This window comes from Crinia signifera, chromosome 1 (assembly GCF_055691185.1).
Source record: "Crinia signifera chromosome 1, ASM5569118v1, whole genome shotgun sequence".
In the NCBI taxonomy this organism is placed as follows: domain Eukaryota; kingdom Metazoa; phylum Chordata; class Amphibia; order Anura; family Myobatrachidae; genus Crinia; species Crinia signifera.
In genome coordinates this window covers 75,634,829-75,658,930 of record NC_139217.1, presented here as the reverse complement: position 1 = coordinate 75,658,930, position 24,102 = coordinate 75,634,829, and the positions used below count along the sequence as shown (strand labels likewise).

The 24,102-nt window shown below is 43.0% G+C and overlaps 1 protein-coding gene across 1 annotated transcript in view; it reads right to left on the bottom strand.

Moving 5' to 3' along the window:
* Positions 1 to 24,102, bottom strand: part of NSUN7 (NOP2/Sun RNA methyltransferase family member 7) — a 66,194-nt gene that overhangs the window by 8,826 nt on the left and 33,266 nt on the right. The window contains exons 3-7 of the mRNA XM_083165701.1: positions 19,235 to 19,293; positions 17,687 to 17,817; positions 13,732 to 13,884; positions 12,011 to 12,194; positions 4,910 to 5,120 (exon numbers count right to left, since the gene is read on the bottom strand). Coding sequence (XP_083021827.1) covers positions 4,910 to 5,120; positions 12,011 to 12,194; positions 13,732 to 13,884; positions 17,687 to 17,817; positions 19,235 to 19,293 — 738 coding nt within the window. The remainder of the gene's footprint in view (positions 1 to 4,909; positions 5,121 to 12,010; positions 12,195 to 13,731; positions 13,885 to 17,686; positions 17,818 to 19,234; positions 19,294 to 24,102) is intronic.

Here is a 24,102-nt window from a genome sequence, read left to right as displayed (position 1 = left end):
TAATTTCTATATGGTACTTTAAGATGGGAACCGTACCCTATCAAATTGTCTACCAAGATGGTGGACAATATGCGCATGTGGTTATATTATCTGGAAAACAGGTCCTCAAATGTGGTCCTCCTTATTTCTCCACAATGGTCCCGTGTAATGGGAATATGCAAAAGAATATCTCCATATGGTGAAATACCGTTTTAATGAAGACACAATTTAAAACATTCAACATATAACATGGGATATAAGTCTTGGACTCTCACCAGAGCGAAATGTCTACTTGCAAAAAGCAGACTCAAACAGCATAGATAGTAACACTTCAGGCGTCCCTGGATGCTGATGATTGTTCCAGTCCTGGTGGTCTGTCCAAATCTCATAGGTCCCCTCCGCCAACGCGTTTCAGACTAGTTCTGTCCTTTATCAAGGCTTGGAGACATGTTCCCCTGCCAGGGTATTTATACCCAAACACACAATTTAAAAAAAAACGACCTAATTCCAGACATAGATTACTAACCACTAATCCAATCCTATGTAAGTCCATAAAAGTTCCTGTACTCCACACCAATTCTTATAGTAGCCGGCTTATGCTGACACTGAGATCAGCTGTTACACTGCCGGCTATTCGCGCCGTTCCGGAACTTCCGTGCGTTCCACTATGCGCGGAAGCCGGAAGCTTCTTGCGTTCCACTTGTCCGGACCCACTATCGTGGGATACATCATCCGGATGTGCCTCGCGGTCTTGGGATGGCTTGAATCTCCAAAGCTTTATGCAGCGTTATGCGTGTCACGCTGCACGAGTCCCGGAAATCAATGCGTTCCACCGCCATTTTTTCTACAGTTACCATGGCAGCGTTTTTAGCCGGGCATATTTAATATGGAAAGAAACGGAATGAAAAAAAGATGATTATTATCTAATCTCATATCAAAATGCCATTACAAGAGTGAAGAATAAATAGGATTAAAAAACATTCATGATACTACAATTTCCATAATTTCTTAAAAAAGGGGGAAAAATGCGACAATAAATATGGGAAGACAGAATGATAAAAACTTTTTCCAACAACGAAATACATTAAAAATTTATAAAAACCATTTTAACTCGAAGTCTTTATTCAGACCATTTGGCACAAGGGTTTTGTATTGGTATATCATGTTCATCTCACATTTAGCTAATTTAGTGGCAATGTCTCCGCCCCTTTCTCCAGCATTGATCTTTTTGAGAGCTGCAAAATTTTTTATACATTTGGGATCACAGTCGTGATTTTCTTTAAAGTGCAGAGAAAGTGCGTGAATCTCAAGGCCTTTTCTGATATTACGGAGGTGTTCCCCCATCCTTATTTTTAAGGATCTGCTAGTGCGGCCTATGTAAAACTTTGCACATGCACACTCAATCACATAGATGATGTTGACCGAGTGACATGTGAGAAAGTCTTTAATATTGCACTTCTGTCCATTCATATGCAATTCTGTGAGTTTATTTCCGAATTTATTAGTCACACACTTGCAGCCCAGACATGACCCACACCTAAAAAAACCTTTAGTTAGTATTGTGTCCCTTGTGGGAGAACTAGGACACAGGCTTTTTGTAAAGAAAATCACGACTGTGATCCCAAATGTATAAAAAATTTTGCAGCTCTCAAAAAGATCAATGCTGGAGAAAGGGGCGGAGACATTGCCACTAAATTAGCTAAATGTGAGATGAACATGATATACCAATACAAAACCCTTGTGCCAAATGGTCTGAATAAAGACTTCGAGTTAAAATGGTTTTTATAAATTTTTAATGTATTTCGTTGTTGGAAAAAGTTTTTATCATTCTGTCTTCCCATATTTATTGTCGCATTTTTCCCCCTTTTTTAAGAAATTATGGAAATTGTAGTATCATGAATGTTTTTTAATCCTATTTATTCTTCACTCTTGTAATGGCATTTTGATATGAGATTAGATAATAATCATCTTTTTTTCATTCCGTTTCTTTCCATATTAAATATGCCCGGCTAAAAACGCTGCCATGGTAACTGTAGAAAAAATGGCGGTGGAACGCATTGATTTCCGGGACTCGTGCAGCGTGACACGCATAACGCTGCATAAAGCTTTGGAGATTCAAGCCATCCCAAGACCGCGAGGCACATCCGGATGATGTATCCCACGATAGTGGGTCCGGACAAGTGGAACGCAAGAAGCTTCCGGCTTCCGCGCATAGTGGAACGCACGGAAGTTCCGGAACGGCGCGAATAGCCGGCAGTGTAACAGCTGATCTCAGTGTCAGCATAAGCCGGCTACTATAAGAATTGGTGTGGAGTACAGGAACTTTTATGGACTTACATAGGATTGGATTAGTGGTTAGTAATCTATGTCTGGAATTAGGTCGTTTTTTTTAAATTGTGTGTTTGGGTATAAATACCCTGGCAGGGGAACATGTCTCCAAGCCTTGATAAAGGACAGAACTAGTCTGAAACGCGTTGGCGGAGGGGACCTATGAGATTTGGACAGACCACCAGGACTGGAACAATCATCAGCATCCAGGGACGCCTGAAGTGTTACTATCTATGCTGTTTGAGTCTGCTTTTTGCAAGTAGACATTTCGCTCTGGTGAGAGTCCAAGACTTATATCCCATGTTATATGTTGAATGTTTTAAATTGTGTCTTCATTAAAACGGTATTTCACCATATGGAGATATTCTTTTGCATATTCCCATTACACGGGACCATTGTGGAGAAATAAGGAGGACCACATTTGAGGACCTGTTTTCCAGATAATATAACCACATGCGCATATTGTCCACCATCTTGGTAGACAATTTGATAGGGTACGGTTCCCATCTTAAAGTACCATATAGAAATTATTGGTTTAATGGTTTTACACTATATTACTGTCTTTTTCTTACATGTCATATGAGTAACCCTCAGAAATACATTTGAAGGAGGGACATCAAAAGGAGCGCTTGAAAGAACTGTCAGTATTTTCTTTCTGTTGCTCTCTGTACTGTGTATGGCCCTTCTGCTGATGCTGCCGATGATTCCTAGGAATTACTTCTGTTGGCCGCATCCAGGGCTGTTCTCGTAAAGGGGCATTTGCCCTTCCATGACCTTGGCAGGCAGGACACTATTTTATTTTCTAATATTGGATACTGATTCTCAATGCTCATATAAAAGCTTGTCTGAGGCGTATGTGCTCTTAGATTGGTAATAAACCCTGTGCCTCTTGGATAAATAATAAAATGCGCAGTAAAAGAAAACACTAAAACACGGCTATTGTCTAAAGGCCCATACACACTACACGATATGAATGATGTTCAATATCGGCAGTGTTTTCTCTGCACAACCAGGCAAACCATATTGAGAATACAGTGAAAGATATTGGTTCATATTGTTCAGTGACCTCACCGGGATCTGCAGAACATGTAGGTCATTGGCTTTATAACCAAATTGACCTGTATGTTCAGCAGCTGGAAGGTTCAGTTAACAACGCGCAGGAGCGTGCATGCACAATGATACTGAGTGTACACACTAGACCAGTGGCCCACTGAACAGGATTTTAAAATTGGCAAGGCACACCACCAGTCACCCATGGGGAAAGAACACACAGGAAAAAAAACCCATTGGCCCCCACAGAAAACAAAACAAACAAAAAAACAATCACACTGTCCACCCAGATGAACACAGTAAACTACAGTCTGTGCAAATGCCAGTTGTTTTCCATATAGAGTGCCCCAAGAGGTAGCATTTAAAATGCCTTCACGTGACTACTATATGAGTCACTACCCAGCTACCATTATGTGCTCCTAGGGATCTAGTGGGGACAGTATAGCAGCAGATCACCCGAGCATCTCCTCACCTTGCTCCCTGTGACCCGTCTTCTCTAAATCCGATTCATGGCCTGTGCAGTTAAATAGCAGCACCCTGAGCAACAAGCCCTTGAACAGGGACCTGGATTGATATTGACACCACTGTTGTCAGAGAGGGAGCATATCAGCCAACACCAACCAATGATTATTGGCAGATGACAGGACTAGGGAGGGCTAGTGACCAGATCTGGAACCACTGATGTCATAGAGGGGCATTCTCATATGCCCTGGATACAGAAACAGGACTGGAGCAGGTACAGACCAATGCTGCCCAAAACAATAGTTGAACTGGTGGCAGTCCCGTAAAACTAGCATGGACATTTCAGGCTCTGTAGGCACACTTGAGAACCACTCCCAGCACCAGAGTGTGCCACAGCACAGTGGGACTGATGTATTAAGCCGGGCGAAGAGATAAACTGGAGATAAAATGGAAGGAGATTATGCACCAGCCAATCAACTCCAAATGGTCATATTTCAAACACAGCTTATTGGCTGGTGCGTTATCACCTTCCACTTTATGTCCAGTTTATCTCTTCACCAGGCTTAGTACATTTGCCCCACTGTTTGAAAAACGCTGCACTATATGATACTGTAAAAGATATCGCTCGGAAGGCCCTTTCTGAGTGATATCTTTTACAATATCCTCTCGTGTGTATGGGGCTTAACAGACTTAGGGCCATATTAACAAAGTTTGGGTCCATTAATAACTAAAGCACAAGTTCTGTCATACTTTCAATATTGGGCAAACTAAGTATACCGCTGTTTGCCCGCTTTGGTGCTGCCCTTCTGGCCTCAGCAACGCCTTCTGAGCACTGCCGGGTCTCCGCTGGATGAAGCAGTCACGTACATGTACAGTCTGGAGGCTGAGCATGTGCATGACGTAGAAGCGAGATGATTGGAGTGCTAGGCTTCCAGCAGGAGACAAGAGGACGCCGCTGAGGGGAGGAGACTTGAACATATTATACATTCACTTCAGGTTGTCTTATTTCCAGAAATGATATATATATAAAAGTACATACAGTATGGTGACTCCTGTGTGACAGGAAATGACATGTATTGCAGTAACGTACTTTTACATTCCAGGTTGGTGAACAGCTCGAGCAGCTCTTCTCTTCTTGATTCAGACTTAACTCCACATACGTATATGTTGCATGCCAACTGGCTGGTCACTACAGACATGTGGGCAAGAGTAAAGCCTGGGCAAGGGTTCGCCACGATGATGTCATCATCCCTGCTGAGCAAAGCTTTTACCATATGGACCGCCAGGTTATGTGACTTTTCCTGGGAATGTGAACGAGACGGAAGAGATGAGATGAGAGACTTATCATCAGAAACCACAGGACAGAACAATGGCCATGGCAATATGTAATAATTACTGTGCTGGTAACTTTAGTTTAGGAGATGGTAGAACATGGATAGGATGATCAGTCATTATATGTGACAGTGTGAGAGCCTGACTATATAGCTGTGGGGGAGGCTGTGGGACAGACAGTGACAGAGAGGCATCACAACCAGAGAGATCAAAGGCTTGCTAGGGGGTAAGGACTTATTAATAATAAACCCATAGCATTTACTGATACATGCTACATGAATATACAATATTATTTGTCTCTTTAATGCATTTTCAAAGTCTATAAAAAATATAATCACTGAACTAAAAGAATATATACCACATAGACACCCAGAGAAGGGTCACGTGTCTCAGATACTATAATAGACAATATTCCCATGCACATAACTTTATCTATAGCAGCGGTTCTCAAACTGTGGGTCCGGACATCAAAGTGGGTCCCAACCTTCTCAGCATGGGGTCCATGTTGCTGACCATCAGGATGATGACTTTTCTAATCCCAGTCAGTGATTCAAGGGGCGACTTTAGTTTTAATGAGATGCGAAAATGTGATTTTTGCGATTTTATTCACCAAAACAGCCGAAATCGCCCATTTTCACGAATTCGCATATTTAATGAGATGCAAAAAACGGCGATTTTGCTGCGAAATCGCACTTTCTGAAAGTGGGATTTTTAGTAGCGCCGGAACTCGCATCCAGATGTTTTCCCATTGAAAAGTATACAATTCGCATATTTTTATTGAGATGCGAATTTGGGAAATGTGTCTTAAATTCGCCCAAAAATCAGACCAGGTTCTGATATGCGAATTGGCCAGAACCCTGCACAGATCATCAGATCATTGAGATCTGTGCATGATCCTGTCGTAAAAAATGTGTTACAGTGTTTTTTTGGAGAAAAAAACGGTGTGGGGTCCCCCCTCCTGAGCATAACCAGCCCAGGGCTCATTGAGCTGATCCTGGTTCCAAAAATACGGGGGACAAAAAATCTGGGGGTCCCCCATATTTTTAAACCAGTACCGGGCTCCAACAGCCCGCAGTGTCATGCCACAGCCGGGGGACTCTTTTTATATAAGGTCCCCCGGCCGAAACATGAGCACCGTGGCTGGTCAGCCTTGGACGGGGTACCTGGAGGAGTGGGGACCCCCTCAATAAAGGGGTCCCCCCCAGGCTTCACCCATCCAGGGCTGAAGCCCGGGCTGTCACCGGCATCCGTGCCCAGTGGACGCCGGCCTGATAGTGTTAAATCTCACATACGTGACATTGCTTTATGCAAGAAACCAAAAGGGCCAGCATGCTGGGACTTGGAGAACCACAATTCCCAGCATGCGGGGCATTAATGGGCCCGCTGGGACGTGTAGTCCACCTGTAAAAAGAATGTTTTCTTTTTACAGGTGGACTACAAGCACATTGTATCCCAAGTTATACACATTTGTACAATCACAAGAACCCAGTCCTTTCTTTGCATCACTATCATACTAGGTATAGGACATACAACTGAACATGGTGTGCACTCTGGATACACGTGACTCAGGGCAGTAAAGTGCCTGGCTGGGCACAGGTACTTTTCAGTGGTCATAACCTCATCGCTTAGAATTAAATACAGATAAAATAGCACCTTTAAGCCCCAAATTCCCAGGGATACTGACCCCCTGAGCCCCCCTTTATCCGGCCCTGGCTGTGAATATACACACCCGGTACCTAGCTAGTATTCTGTATTTGTTGTGCACTCTTGCAGCTGATGCAGTCACACATGGCACAATTATTTTGCTGCGGGTCATAAGACTCGGTTGGCTATCTGTAGGTTGACATGCACAATGTTGACACCAGCAAAAGTCGACACTGAAAAGTTCAACACGTGAAAAAGGTTGACATGAATTTTTCAAATTTTTTGGTTGTCAATGTCAACACTTGAGGTGGACCCCCAATAAGTGCATATACCCTCACAAGACTCGCTTTGCCCGCCATGCTTCAGGCCAGGTGCCCTGCTGAACTTGGCACACTTTATCGGTCCCAGTCTTATTCCACAGGGATGGTAAAGTATTAAACAGTTGACTTTCGACCTTGATACTGTAACCCTATGATCTGGATCCCTTGTAAGAGATGATCTGACAAATGCATAGGCAGCCGAGAGCCTATTCCAATATAGCGACCATGAGGTGAGATATATACAGATGGAGCCAATGTCATGCTTGCGGGGGCTGGCAATAGAACATCCAGGCCTCGCCAGCTGTCGGAAGGGGGTGAGCACGCACGAGACACTCGCACACCCCGCGCTGCTGGTCCCCGTCAATTGCTGTCGCCCCCTCCCCTCCGCACCCCCTCCTAACCCTGCCCATTTCCCTGAAGCGGAGACGGGAAGGGTCCCACAGCCCAGCCACCGACTGCATGGGACGTGTGTGCATGTGAGACGCTCGTGCGTCCCAGTCTAATGTCTAAATACATATACCGCTCTCAATTGGGGATATTTACTTCCATAAATGATTGAACTAAAGTAACCTCTCCGCATATAACACACAATACACAAACACCTTTTAATTATCCACCAAAGAATTTCCAGTTGTCCGAGGAGAATATACTGTATTAGGAACTATTGTCAGAACAATATCATTGCGGAACATTCCTAAATGATCTCTCTCTCTATGTAAATATATATATTATTATTTTACAGCACCGTGGGCACTTGGAAAATATAAATACAATGTATTATTAATAATAATAATAATGTATATAGATATTGAGTTTATTAGACACTCAGACTTAACTTTTAATTTACCAATTTAAAAATATGAAACAAGTCGATACAGTATGAAACACCCGGAAAGCCTGAGACCCTCTAATGTGCCCATAGACACTACTGTACATGGTGTACATATCCCCTGTGATTTATGTCTTTACAGCGGTTTCCATGGTGACGTATTGTACGCCTACACTATCTCCGCTCATGCAGCACTGCAAGTGAAAATGCTGAGAGAAAAACTCTATATTTTATGTTGGCATTGTCCTTCTAGGGATTAAAAGATCAAGCTCCCATACTGGGCAGATTCTGTTTCCAGTGATAAACAGCCCGACATAAACATGTTGCCACGCAACCCTCTCACCGATGCAATGATATTGTTCCTTGGCATTCACTATCCCTCCAAGTCTGGGGAGAACGAACAATGGAGATATAAATCACACTGTCCGCTGCTCAGGATCCTTGCAGCTTTTATGTGCGGTTTTCAGAACCCGAGAATAAAAATGTCTCCAAGGCAAATATCGCTCTCTGGCAGACTATGTAAGGCGAGAGGGTATGACGCAAGGCCATTTAGCTTGTTTGATCAGTTTTGTTTTATTTTACTAATTTGTTCTAGATGCAGTGACTTTAATATGGATTCCAATGTTCTACCAGAAAGCATATAACAGGTCTGTGTTTGCTTCTTTGACCCCTAATATTACGGTATATATATGCTATTTGTGAATATAGCATAATATCTGTTTGTGCTACTAGCACAAACAGATATTACAATAACTGTTGTAAAGGTTGCTACAGGGGTGTGCACCCGGTCTGCAGCTGGGCGATTCTGACTAATTGATTTTGCTTAGTCAAAATTGCTATGTCGCTGGCGGCCATCCCCAGCAGCAGCGCGCGTATAGCCAAATAGACACTGCAATGTCTAATCAAAATATTCTTACCTGCAGGGTCTACTCGGCTGGGTGATAGCAATGATGCAGGCCCCGCATCGCTATTGCCCACTGTGTACACATGGGGCGATTCAGGGAAACTAAGTGATTTTGATGATGTAGTAAAAAAATCACTTAGAACAGGGGTCAGGGAACTTTTTTACCTTTTACCCCAAAATATATTTAGATACGCTGACATTACCCCCTTGATTTGAAAGAACAAAATCATATATTAATAATTATTTGAATTGAAAATTTTACTGGGGAATGGGAGAACATACAAACCTTTTTTTTTTTTTGCTACTAGTCAGATAATTCTATTAAAAAAAAAAAGCTTAGTTTAAGAGTTATATAGTTATATTGCACACCTCCTTCTTCCCCAGCATTGCACATTAATGCAGCTTGAGTCGAGAGTAATATTATATGCCAGGCTCTGCTGTTAGTACTGGACCAAGTAAATGCCACATACCTCTCTACCTCCTCCCTAGCCGTAGTGTGCATTCGCAGTGTGTCTATCCCACGTGGTCAAATGTGTCGCCCATCACCGGGGGCAGCGGCCGAGCGGCAGTGCAGCACGCACTACTCACCATGAGGCGGGTCAGGGAGTGTCCACAGACCGCATTGTCTGACCTCCTTCACGCACATCAGTCCGCCCCAGCGCTCAGAAAAAAATGTGATGTGGCGCCATTGTGCCGCTCCTAAGACTCCTCTGCAGCCGCATAACTATAGAGGTGGCCACACAGATCCCCCTGACCTGGCCAGAACATAATTAAAGGGTGTACACCTCAATCCGGGCAGAGCGTGTCCCAGTCACCCATACGATAAAAAGGAGTCCCTGGGTTTTAAAAACAGGTAAAATACTCACTATCTAAACACACAGATAGAGGAGACACCCGGCGCCCCCTTAGTTACGGGCCTGTGCATGCCCCCCACTGTATCTCGGCAGCATGACCGTCCATTACCCCAGGAATTAAATTTTTACCCCATTTGGGGTAATTTAACGCTGTTCTCTGACCACTGACTTAGAACAATCGCCCCTTGTGTACATAAATAAATTACTGAAATCATATTTTCTAAAAGTAAAGAACAAAAGTTCCTTATGTGCCAATAAATGCTGCACAAGGGTGGCCAATATGTTGTTGACCCAATGGCCTTTGTTAAATCTGAATGGATGATGACTTAACCTGACCATGTATGTGGTCATCGGCAAACCATGGTGCATACTTTGGGCCCAATACAGAACACTGGCATTTACTGGGAGTGCTCCAGAAAAAGCAGGCATTGCCCGGCCACTGGGTGGGAGGGCAGCTTACATAAGCAGTGGCCTCTTTCATCTAGACAGCATTGCAAGCAGGGGGAAAATCGTTCGATGGAGAGTGATTTTCACCTTGTGTGCAAACGCATTCCCAGCCATGCCCAAGGGCAGCTTGGCGGGGCGGCATTTACCTGCCCACTGGGCTCTGAACACTTCCAGCCCCCTAAATGGGCCCCTAATCTGCAAAGAGCAAATGCATGTATGAGAGTCGACTCCTGGCCCCTGGGTGATTGGGGCAGATTGGACACCTTTAGTCCCTACCATCTAAAAAAATTGCATGAAAATGCATCCGGCTTCTACAAACAACCTACACATTCATTGAGCCACAGAATGTGCCCCAGTTCTCAGTGAAGTGAGTGGATGCTGTCTCAGTACTGATTCATCCATTCCCCCACTATTTGTAGGTGGCCCCTAAGCAGTAGAAGTGCAATAGTTTGATAATCTGTCTGTTGTGTCCCATTCTGTGTGGACATTTCTTTCAATTGGAATAGTAAATGAACTACTTAACTGTCATTTTTTTCAATGAATCAATTAGGTCAAGAACATTTATTTAAAGTATATCCAATATCATTTTATTAAAAAAATTAAAATATCTAAACAAACATTAATGAGCAGAACATTGCGATCATCAATGAGCAGAACATTGTGACTATCATGACTTTCATTTCCTTGCATCTGATCCTACAGCCTCTGGGGCTCTACGAGGAAGAAAGCTGAGAGCTATTTTTCTTTTACATTTCCCCACCGGCTGGTAATGTGTACAGCCATGAGGCAGGGGGGTGCTGCGGGTTAACTGATCATCAGTGATCGGTGGTATGGCAGACATTGGCAGGGGACCAGGAAGCTGCAGGTCCTTGTACAGCATGTAGGCAGTTATCAGTGCTTTGCCTGCCACCGTAATTCACTCAGGGCCTATTTAGCATGAAATATTTTGGGGGTACTCTCATATATTCAGTATCCCTCAGATGAACTATGGATGGATCCCAGGAGATATCTTCGATATCTACTGTGGTCCCTCCATTTTTGTTCACAAACGCAGCTCCCATAGGCTGATTTTTTTTGCCCGGCAGTGTTGGGCTCAGGCGCTGCCCAGGAACCAGGTTGTGTGGCTGCATAGTGTGATATTACAGGTCATGGTGTGCAGCCTTGTAACTGCCTGCTCCCTCCGCTGCGCCCACCTGCCTGAGGACTGCTTCACAGCATTTCCTGGAGTGGCTTGGCACCCGGAGATCAATCACGGGGATTAAAGGAAATCCTAGGATTGAGAGTTTTTCAATCCAGATTCCTGGGATTGAAAGTATGGCCTGGAATTGTCGCCAATCACAGCACAATTTCTCCTCTGCTTCCTTTGCTATTATGTAATGAGATAGATAACTTGGACTCGGGGATCAGTAATCCTCTCTTCAGAAATATGCATGAGTGTTGAAATACAAATATGCTCCAGCAGAGAGACAGTGCCTTACAGTGGCAGCCATGGATGACTAACAGCTTAATTCAGACCATGAATGGACGAAACCATGTGCACTGCAGGTGGGGCAGATGTAACGTGCAGAGAGAGTTAGGTTTGGGTGGGGTGTGTTCAAACTGAAATCTAAATCGCAGTGTAAAAATAAAATCAGCCAGTATTTACCCTGCACAGACACATAATAACTGACCCAAATCTCTTTCTGCACATCTCCCTCATCTACATCTGCCCCACTTGCTCATGGTTTTGTCCATTTGAGAAAAAAAGTTGCTTTGTGATCAGGTCTGAATAACCCTCTAAGTTTTAAATGGACAACCTGAAAAAAATACTTTTATGTTAAAAAAGAGGTATACACATGATTACAGAGTACAGCCTACGTACCTGTAATAAAAGTTTGTAATCTATGAACATTTCCATGTTATTCAGTTCCTCTTTTAGATGTGGCGGAAAAATGAGTAAATCTGGGCAATGATTGTCCACACAGTACTTATAACCATCCAAATCTGACGGAGACTCGACCTTAGTGAAGCCTTCTTTGTTCAGTGTGTTAAAAACCTCTGTGAGACTAATAACAAAAGCAGCCAAGGTGTTAAAAGTCCTCTAAGAATAAAATAGGGGGTAATTGTGTCAAAACTTTTAAAGAGTGGAGAAGTAGATAAGTGGAAATGTTGGCAATAAAAATCAATAGGATTCTAGCTAGGGATGTCCATCGACCATTGCTGTTAGAAACCCTTGATGGTTTAACACCGATGGTTGATTGTTTTGGCATCCATGGCGGAGAGCTGATGTTTCTCCAGCAACAATAGCAGACTGCGTGGCAATGCTTTGTTTTCCCTGCAATCTAATGCAGTCCATCATATGACCAACATAGCTCCTCCTCCTTTCTTACTTGGCCTGCCATCTGCCCATTCCCGTCGTCTGCCCACAGTTGTACCTGCTGAACTATTGGCCATAGATGGTATAAACATGGGTTCTCATTAATGGTTTCCTGCTATCGACGCAACCAACGATGACATTATCAATGGAGACAATCGAAGGTAGACCTTTGATGGCCATCCTGAGTTCTAGTTAATATTCACTGTACATTCTAAAAGTTATAGCTGATTGGTTGCTATTGGCAACTTCTCCACTTGTCCACTTTTACCCTCTTAGAATATGTCATACATTTCTCCATAGTTACAAACAGCTAAACACAGTTAAAGAACAACATGTCTTTGTAAGAGAATGTCCGGAAGCCTAACAGCTCTGTGGCTGTAAGACATTAGAAGCATCCCTCTCGTTGCACAACCACACAATGGGGTTTTTCGGGATGATTCGCAAGGCTGCAAATTTGCAGCATTGCGAGTCCACCAAACCCTGCCTTGCGAATGGTGGCCTGGGCGCCACCCATTCGCAAGGACAATTCCCTTGCAGGGCATGCGAATGGATGTTACACAGTAACATCCATTCGCAGCCTAGTGGGATCCACCCACATCATTCGATGGTCAGCAACCATTGAATGATGGTGAAGGTGCACGCATATAAAAGTGACTCTCAAGTCACTTACATATGCGTGGATGCTCTGGAGGAAGTGGGCGGGCAGCTGGCATCTGGTGATGTCAGCTGGCCATCCCTGGGGCATCATTGGGGCATTTGCATGAAAACGCCAAGCGTTCTCATGGGAACGCCCATGAAAGGCTGGGCATTCCCATATGCAAATGGACCGGCCCGCTGCCCCACGCCCCTCCGCAGACTTGGGTACTTGTGACTGGCAAACACCCTGTTCTCCGTGGCCGAGCGCACCTGGCAACTGTGCATGCACAAAGATGTATATAAACATGTGCAGAACCATACCAGTGGTCTCCTTGCGAATGAAGGTGTTCCAATGAACTGACTTGAAGAAGGCCCAAGGACAGCAGGCTTACGGATGAGATAAATGACAGCATCTCTCCACAGAGAAGCTCCATAGTGTCTTATTATCATTTATATTTTATATATAGCTAATATTAAACCTCAGTAAATTCCCTCATATTATACATGACTCTTCCATTGAAGAAAGTGGTCAGTCAAGAACCCAGGCACAACTACTGTATGTTACACCACCAGGATGGGCTTGGATTTACCTTGTTTTGGCTGTATTAACCCAAGCATAGATCGGCAATGTTGAAGCTCTTTGTTCCTGTTTCCGTACAACCTCTGGTAATATATATTCAATGGTTGGCGCTGCATATTTAATTCGACATTTTACAAGGGCTGCGGCTAGCTTGGTTCTATAACTAAAAGAAAGAAAATAAGCATTAGGTAGTGGAAAAATAAAAAGTGTGAACAAGTCTCCAATTATTTTTCGACAATGAAGTCTCAATGGGGGTTATTCTAGTCCATTCTTTCTGACAAAATCCTTCTTAGATGGACAAAACCATGTGCACTGCGGGTGGGGCAGATGTAACTTGTGCAGAGAGAATTAGATTTGGGTGGGGTTTTTCTTCAAAGTGAGATCTATATTGCAGTGTAAAATAAAGCAGCCAGTATTTACCCTGCACAGAAACAAAATAACTCACCCAAATCTAATTCTCTCTGCACATGTTACATCTGCCCCCCTGCAGTGCACATGGTTTTGTCCATCTAAGAAGGATTTTGTCAGAAAGAATGAACTAGAATAAACCCCAATAAGAGGAAAACTGGTATAAATTACTTGCCAGACTCCCTTAAATGGTGGTTATCTCCATGAAGAGAATATAAATCTGCATGAAGCTGCGCTGGATGTAAGTAACACAATTATGTCATCACTTCCACCCACCATGGAGAAAATACTGCAGATTAGAATAAGTAGAATGTGTGCTACAAGAAAATGCCAGCACACTGACAGCTATAAGAATGACTGTGTACCCACAGATGTGTGTGCATATTTTTATAGGATGATGTGTGCATAGGTGTCCTTTTCCTCAATGCCACTGAATGTTACTTCAAAAATGGACAAGTATGAGAATGTTCATTCTAGCACCCTGCACCTGCCACAACCTGTGAAGTCCCTCTTTTCTGCCTGGGCTGTTGTACTCTGCTCTGGTGTGTCTAATACACTCTGGTCTGTATTTCAGGGCTGATATACAGACCAGAGTGTGCTAGAGCAGAGAGCGACACCACAGGCAGGAAATAGGAACTGCACGGGTTGTGGCAGGTGCACGGTGCTAGAGTTAAGACTATAAAAGTAGGCGGCACAATTTGACTTACAAGCCCTGATGCTGACCGGGCATGATTCTGTAATGGTGAGTCCCTTTTGCTATTGTGAACACATGCAGATGGGGGAAAAGAGGATTTACACATTTGAAGATTGTGTTATTTATGGGTGGTCAGGGACAGATGCAAAGCGCAAAAAATGCTTCAGTTGTTTTATAGTTTTCTTTTAACGTTAATTGATGCATAAGAATGAATGCGTTTGTTACACATAAAACAAATGGTTAAAAAAAACATGGAAGCAAGCGGAATGCCCGGTGTATAACAAGCGCATACATTACTGGAGCCGAAGGCATGTACCTTAAGATAATTGCTGCTAATTGAAAATAATGAAGTATTTGAAACGTCCTGGTATCTATACCTGAACCTAACTGATAGTAGGTATATTTTCTATGATAGAGTCTTATATGTTAGGGTAGTAGGGTCTACCCCACCCCATGTCATGCTGCACTCTACTTGTATTATTATTGTTCATTATGCCTTGAGTTACTGCCCTTCAGATTATGCCCCTTTACCCTCCCACCCCCTAATCCCTTTCTCCTCACACTACAATTTTTCATCATAGTACTTAGAATTTACTTTGGGTGACAGTATTGTAAGGTTTATATTTAGTAACGTTTATGTCTGTTCTAGCTCACTGATATTTTAATTCTAGACATGTATTATTTATTTATTAACAGTTTCTTATATAGCGCACACATATTCCGCAGCACTTTACAGAGAGCATTTGAACATTCACATCAGTCCCTGCCCCAGTGGAGCTTACTATCTATATTCACTACCACATGAAATCCACGCAAGCACGGAAAGAATATACAAATTCGAGCCAATAAGACTACCAGTATATTTTTGGATTGTGGAGTACCCGGAGGAAACCCACGCAAGTACAGGGATATATACAAACTCCGTACGGTTGGGGCCATGGTGGGAAAATAGCCGCGGTGTGACTTCATTTTAAGCTTGTGAGCAGGGCCCTCCTAACTATGTCGATTTGTTACTACCCAGTTTGTTTTATCACTTTTTCCTATTGTAAAGCGCAACGGAATTTGCTGCGCTATATAAGAAACTGTAACCAAATAAATACATTTATCAGTCCCCAAGCAGCTGAGCCAGACCATCCCTGCCACCAATATGCAGCGTGCCAACACTGACACTTTTATTTCAAACTGTTACTTTTTATTCTTTGCACTTCATTTTTTTCTCTCTCAAATTGTCGGTTTACTGCCGTTTCCTTATTGGAAAAAGGAAAACCCTGACATGTAGGAGAGAAACATGCCTGCAGTTAATAACCAAATGAGTGCAGATTAGCATTTAGGAATCAGAGCAGTGGGGAGTGGAAAGGAATTTGCTTTCACCTAGAGACTGGGAGACATGCACAGGGAGGTCACTGTATCACACTGGGTGCAGGCTTTGGGCAAATCTATCTATCTATCTTGTTGGCACAGGCAAATGTATCCACTGAGAATCATAGTACATAGTAACTGCTCTCCTGTCCTCTGTGCTTTCTGCTCAATGCCTGTTTCCAACAAGAAAATAATAAGTGTTCAATAAAAGACATTCTCTTCACACGAGGCTGCTTGGATTATGCCTAGATGCCCATTATATGGGTTTCATTTTCACAGATACATTTAAATAGCACAGTGCACATGGTAGCAGTTTATTACATCTATTAAAAATATATAGGATTAGATTTCAGCTGTGATATGAAGCACAATAGTACAGGAAGGCAAAGTACAGTATGCAGTAAATACCCCATGGATATAGGAAGGCAGGAGACTCATACAGATAGTAATGGATTGACACAATTAGGGAGATATTGTTAGACAGCTGAAATATAACAGTTATCCTAAAGGAAAAACATCATAAAGAAATGAAATAGGCTCATGTACTGTACTTGTGTACTTAAAGGATTATTTTTATTCTCCCGAAAATCGGGAGTCTCCCGAAAATCGGGTCCCCCTCCCGGCCCCCCGGAAGGGTGGGCAACCCTCCCGGAATCTGGGGGACCCCCCTGAGCCCCCCGAATCGCGGCATGTACATGCCGCAACCCGCGGGTCTCAGAGGAGGGGGCGGAGCTTAAATGGCACAATCGTGTCATTTTAGCCCCACCCCCTCCATGGAGATCAGTCATTTCTCCTATTTCCCATAATGGGGGTGGGGCTTAATGACGTCACAGTCAAGCCCCGCCCCCCAATCGGGTAAGGAAAGTCTCCTCTCCGGGCTTCTCCCGGAGAGAAGCATTTAAAAGTCGGCAACCCTGCCCTACATACATAGTTACGTACTGTAGAAGCATTTTCAAAGTGATGTAGTCAAATTGCTTAGAAAATGCCCTGAAATCACCCCGTGTGTAAGCCCCATTAGACTGTTATCCCAAACTTTGTAACTAAATCAGTAACACAAATAGGAATATGCTATTCCTGGCTACCAAACACCGGGGCAGATGTATTAAGCCGGGCGAAGAGATAAAGTGTAGATAAAGTGGAAGAAGATAACACACCAGCCAATCAGCTGTGTTTGAAATAGGACAGTTGGGAGTTGATTGGCTGGTGCATTATCTCCTTCCACTTTATCTCTTCTCTGGGCTTAATACATCTGCCCCACTGTATCTTATCTGAACTGGTGCCATTGCCATATTTCCTGGGCAAACTCTGGATTATACAGTTTTCAACCCCTGACATGTTCCATGTAGAAGTGCTTTAGAATTGTGCTTCAAAGATAAATGTAGGCGGAGCTTGCATTCTTCAGCTGACGGCTGTCAGTCTGGATTGACAGAGCTACTGTAGTCTACTCTCTTCATACAGTGCATGTACCAATGTTACTTGTTCTGTGATATAAAAAGCAACGTACCCATACAGGAGTTTTTCGACTTTTCGTACATCCTCAACGACTTCGTCTTTATTAGATATGTAACGTGGCTGAAATTTACGATCTTGGAAGTCATACAACATCACCATTACCAGGCTTGTCATGTCATCTGCCTAAGATCAGGAGAAAAGCAACATATCATATAACAACTATTCATTTTTGAATATTCACACTTTATGCTGTTTAATGAAAGCTGGTATCTAATGGGTGATAGGGCATGCTTAAATACAGTATAGGACAGGAACTGCATGCCCTATGTACACCCTGTCAGGGCTGCCATCAGGAATTTTGGGGCCCGGCACTCATTTCCAGACTCATCCCCGGGCCCCTCCCTTCACTTGACCTAACGTAACCCGGCTCCTGCTCCTCATCTCCTCTTCCGCTGAGCTGCAGCCCGGAGGTCCCGGAGCGCAGGCTTCTTCAACTCAGGATGCCGGCGACCAATTGAAATGCAGCACCGGCTGGTGAGCCAATCAGAGCTAGCGTATCGGCACCCACTCTGATTAGCTGCCGGTACGCGAGCTCTGATTGGCTCAAAAGCTGGTGCAGCATTTTAATAGGCCACCGGTGTCCTGGGTTGTATAAACATGTGCTCCGGGACCTGCTTTGTTCAGCGCACTTGGCGGCCCTGCAATTAGAAAATAAACGCTGACATATAGAGGAGGATTTGAAGAGCAGAGTTTTTGCTAATTCATGTTTGTATAGGATTTATGTGTGATTTGTAACCCTTGCGATCTATTAAAGGCAAAATAACACATCAAACCACATCTTTGCCTTTTCCTTTGATCTAAAGCTGGGCACACACTGAGCGATATGTCTGTAGGATATGATGGATGTTTGCATAATTCAGCGCATATCAGGTAGTGTGTGTGTGCCTGCCATGCTCACTAGTGCCATCCTAAGGTTTTATGTGCAGCACAGCATCCTGCAGTAAGCTAATGAGTGACATGATCATTCCATCCACCATCAACATCGCCCCAGTGTGTGTGGGCAATCCGGGCTGACGGTACTTTGATCTGATTTTGCAGCAAATCCCTGTCGCTCCAGCGTGTACCCAGCTTTATCAGTTGCTGCATCATGTTTACAAGGGGTGGGGCCTAAAAATGCAAATCATCCATCCCCGCCATCACAATTATCTCGTGCACCCGTCCTACCAGGAAAATTAAGTTATCATATTGTACTTCATATTAATAAGATGGAAAGTTTTTATCTATAGAGACAAAAGAACTAGAAAGGGTAAAAATAATGTATAATTAAAAAAAATTGATAAAAATTTATTTTTCAAGGTGATTTAAGATAAGGACATATACATCCTAAATCATGGGTCTTCAAACTGTGGCCCTCCAGATGTTGTGAAACTACAAATCCCAGCATGCCTTGCCACAGTTTTAAAAAAACTGTGGCAAGGCATGCTGGGATTTGTAGTTTCACAACATCTGGAGGGCCACAGTTTGAAGACCCATGTCCTAAATATTTGTGTGTGTGTGTGTGTGTGTGTGTTGCGTAAGTCCACCTAGAATTTGTACTCACCAAGTCTTGGGAATGATAGAAGCCACTGAGAAGTAATACTGTCTCAAGAAGATCTTGGTCTAAAAATAATATCAAATATATGAAAAATGGTAAAAAAAATCTAAATAGAAGAGAAGAAACGGGTGATGGGTGGGAAAAAGATACAATATTCAAGTGTGGTCAGTGGAGGGGCAGACATTTACAGAGTACCCAAGTACAGTATTTTTAGGCTCCCGAGTATCCCATAGGCATGCTGCCATGTTGTTGTAGACTGACCACTCCAGTAATGCAGCACAGGATCTACATGTCCACAAAGGCCCATGTAGCCATGTTTTAGTCTGATATTAATCTTAGTGCCACTGGGTGTGTTAACACTGATACCAGGGGAGATTACAGAAGGTATGAGCATTGACTGGCCTTAGGGGTATTATTGGAATATATAACTTCACACCAAAATATTATTACAGTACATGTATTAGAAAATCCCCTGAATTAGCATACAGTCTATAAAGTATTCCATTAGGAACTGTGTGAGACACTTGCTAGTTGCTATGATCATTGGGTATTAGGCGGTAAAGGTGAACTACAGATGGAACTGGCTCCCGGCATGATCACCACCATGCGCCTTCCTGTGCCATCCGCATTCTCAACCATGGGATGCACGAGCGCGTGCGATGCTCACGCATCCCTGTCCACCAGCTATACAGATATGGCGCGCTGGTGGCAAGGGGGAATTCGGCCCCATCTGTATATAGTATGCAAAGCTTGTTTATCTTATGTAAGTAGTTTAACTCGAACTGAACGGATTAAACATGTCATTAAATTATTTGTTCCAATCACCAGCAGCTAATACTGTACTAAATATATACTAAATATATGTATTACATATATACTTTGTAAGCTTGCGAGCAGGGCCCTCCTGCCTTTTGACTGTCTGTAAATACCCTGTTTGTTGTATCACTGTCTGCTTTTGTAAACCGCAATGGAATATGATGCGCTATATAAGAAACTGATCATAAATAAATATACTTCAGGGGCATACACACAGGGTGATTTTAACCCCATTTCTAAGCAATCTGCACTTTGGGTTTTGGTCTCATACTCAAAGATCCAAGTTTCATCACCTGTTATCATTCTAGGTTCTCTTTGCACACTCTAAAAGTTTGCGGGAAATTGTCACACGCTTGTCTCTTTGATCATGAGCTAAAACCTTGGGAACCAATCAGGCACACATCTTTCGCATAGCTAATCCGTTTGTCACGATCTCTTGCACAGTAGTTTTTGGAAGGCCCAACATTCTAACACTCAGACAACAGTCAGTGTTCAAAACATTGCACACTTTGTGCACGTTTTGCTCATTTCGGCTTGTTGAAGGTTGTCTAGAGTGTGGTTCGACCTTAACATCTTCTCTGCCCTCTTCGAAGAAATTAAACCTGTGGTAAACTCGCGCCTTGGACAAGGATTCCTTCCCGAAGGCGTTTTGTAGTATGGCAAACGTCTCAGTACCTAATTTCCCAAATTTAACACAAAACTCGTTTGCATATCGTTGCTCGATGGTACGCTCCATCCCAATCCACGACCAATGTAAAAAAGGACACTTTGTTTACAGCTTGATCTGTACACTGTAAAGGCTCACAGGCAGCTGCCGCCGACGGGAATGTGTAGCTGAGACACCCCTCCACCATATTCCACCCTACAGCGCTACCATGCGCCTGTTCTGCTTGGGGTGAAGAAACACAGTCTCATTACTTTCCAGACAGACCCTGCACATACATCCTACACTCAGAATGTGAACCTAATGTCTTTCTAACCCCCCACATATACATTAAAAACTGTAATGATACTGTAAACATGTGCAGGTTCATAAAAAATAATCAAATTAAACATTTGGATGTAAAGAGGGCCCATGTCATCATTGTACAAGTCTATGCATTATTAAAGAAATCCTGAAAACATGAGCAGTTAATAGGAATGCAATGGTGAGTTTGGAAACGACCATAGTGATATGTACAGTAGTATGTGTGGACAGCATTCAGCAACTTTGTAGAAAACAATGAGCGTTATCAGTATTTGCAAAGCCTTATCACAGAAAAACAATGTAGATCAAATACCATGTACTGTAGCTAGCAACAGATATTGTTACTATTTGCAAATTACTGCTATTATCCCCTTTATGTTAATTTTCCACTGACGTGGTTAAATGAGATACAGGTAGAATTTCCGTGACTTGACCATTGTAATAAAGGTTAGCCTAACCATCATTGTATTGTCCAATCATAGTATACATTAAATAAAATATACCATACCTGCTTACAAATAGTAAAGAACTGGATGGCAAAAACTATTTTTTTTAAGCCTGAGAGTAATACTGGGTGAACGAATTATAGTTTTTTAAATATATTTTTGGACAATAACACATGGGTCAACTTCCTGGACCCATGTGCCTTATCGCTGAAAAATGGGACACTGAGGGTTGCTAATCAAGGATTTTGCTTTGTGTGCCGCTTAATTCCCGATAAATGCTGGCGTACAGGTCTAATTGGATGGCCCCCGGGGGATCCATTAACTGCTGTAAATTACTACAGCTAATGGGATGCCTTACAGAATAATGATGCTAGGAGGGGAATGAAGGCAAGCGGAACAGCATACAAAAAAGGGTCCCCTAAAAGAGGAGCAGTCATTTTTCAGAAGTCATCATTTAGAGAGCAGGGGTAGCACCAGAGACGAGGCTGCAGCAAAGTACAAAATTCAAATAAGGTGACCACCACACCCACTGCCACCAACTGCCATTCCAATCTGACTCACCGGCAGTTGGTGTAGCTTACCTATTTGAACGGGTCACACAGAATTACCAAATCTATGCTGGTGTGGATGGAAAGGTTTACAGTGTCTAGGTCGACATGGACACATCAAATGGTGAACATGAGTTTTCACTGTTTTTGTGTTGATGCCGACACCTGTAGACATGGACCCCCAATTAGTATAGAACGTCAGTCAACCTTTGCCCTAGACCAGGGGTGGCCAAACCGGTCCTCAAGATCTACCAACAGTTCACATTTTCCAAATCAGGAGCTGGTGCACAGGTGCAGTCATTACGAATGGTCACATTTCCCAGATCACCTAGCTGTTGCACAGGTGCAGTCATTACTAACTGTCACATTTCCCAGATCACCTAGCTGCTGCACAGGTGCAGTCATTACTAACTGTCACATTTCCCAGATCACCTAGCTGCTGCACAGGTGTAGTCATTACTAACTGTCAACATTTCCCAGATCACCTAGCTGCTGCACAGGTGCAGTCATTACTAACTGTCACATTTCCCAGATCACCTAGCTGGTGCACAGCTGTAGTCATTACTAACTGTCACATTTCCCAGATCACCTGCTGCACAGGTGCAGTCATTACTAACTGTCACATTTTCATACATGCTGCATTCACTCCCACTATAGATCCACAGGTTGCCTGAGACACATGGACTGTTGGTAGATCTTGAGGACAGGTTTGGCCACCCCTGGCCTAGACACTGTGGGGTAAATTTACTAAAATAAATGTTCTATTGAAGATGGGATGTTATGACATAAAAGCCAATCAGATCCTATCTATTATCTTCTAGAAAGTGCTAAATAAGGAGTAGATTCTGATTGGTTGCTAAGGGCAACATCCCATCTTCAATAGGACTCCCATCAAGGTAAATTTACCCCTATAGGTCTATGAACCGGAAAGCAATCTGAGCAGCTGCAGACCTGCATTCCCTTAGCTGGAGATGGCAGGAATGTGCTATAACTGTTCTATTTCACTAATGGACACTAAACACAACTAAATAACAGAAAACTGCTGCAACTCAACGCTATCGTAATTACAGCTACACTTGTTTGAGTTATTGGGACTGCAGCCATCCGGAAATTATGATTATGGCAAACAATTTAGTAATGCTTTGGTCTAAATTGTTTATGCGTCATTAATTGAAGAGAATAAAAAGTTATATTACATAAATGACCAGACTACTTTAAGGAACAGAAACATTGGGCCAGATGTATCAAGCTTCGAAATGCGATAAAATGGAGAGTGATAAACAGCCAAACAGCTGTGACAAACTGCCATGTCACAGGCTGTGTTTGGAAAATGTCAGGTAGGTGCTAATTGGCTGGCTGTTTATCACTCTCCATTTTATCACTTTTTGAAACTTGATACATCTGGCCCATTATTTGTGGCATGTTATGAGTTAAAAGCAATCTATTTCTGTAGTTCTCCTATTCTGGCTACAACACATCTCTCTATTGCTGGCCACATAAGCTGATGCCATTGTATGCGTGAAAGAAGGGGTAGGCACCCCAGCATGTATCCCATCTACACATCTCATGACCCCATCCATTCCCCAGCAAGTGGTGCATATAGCATAGGAAAAGTCATGGATTTTTTAATATAGTATATATCATTGTCAATCACCAAATTAAGGCTTGTAGCCTAATAATGAAAATAATAAAATTGGCATGGGGATGTCTGAACCCTAAATCTGCCATTGCATATTGCATTCTGAAATAAAGGTGTATACTGTATATACTATTTAAAATATTGGGCGGGATGCAATGGCATCGCCCGAGATCAACGCTACTGGTCGAATTTGGACTTAAAGGGGCAATTACTTACAATACAAGGCATGGTTTTGCATTGTAAGTGATTGCCCCTTTAAAAAAAAGTCGGAGTTCCGTGGACATCCTTCACTGCTACCAAACTCAGGTGCAACGAATTATGTAATATTCTATGTCCAGACTTATAATTTTATATGCATTGCCATTTTATGCAACCATTTCCCATTAACACCTTCGTCACCCTGCAAATAAAACCTATTGCTAGTGGGATCACATTGGCGCCTTCACATATGTTGATAT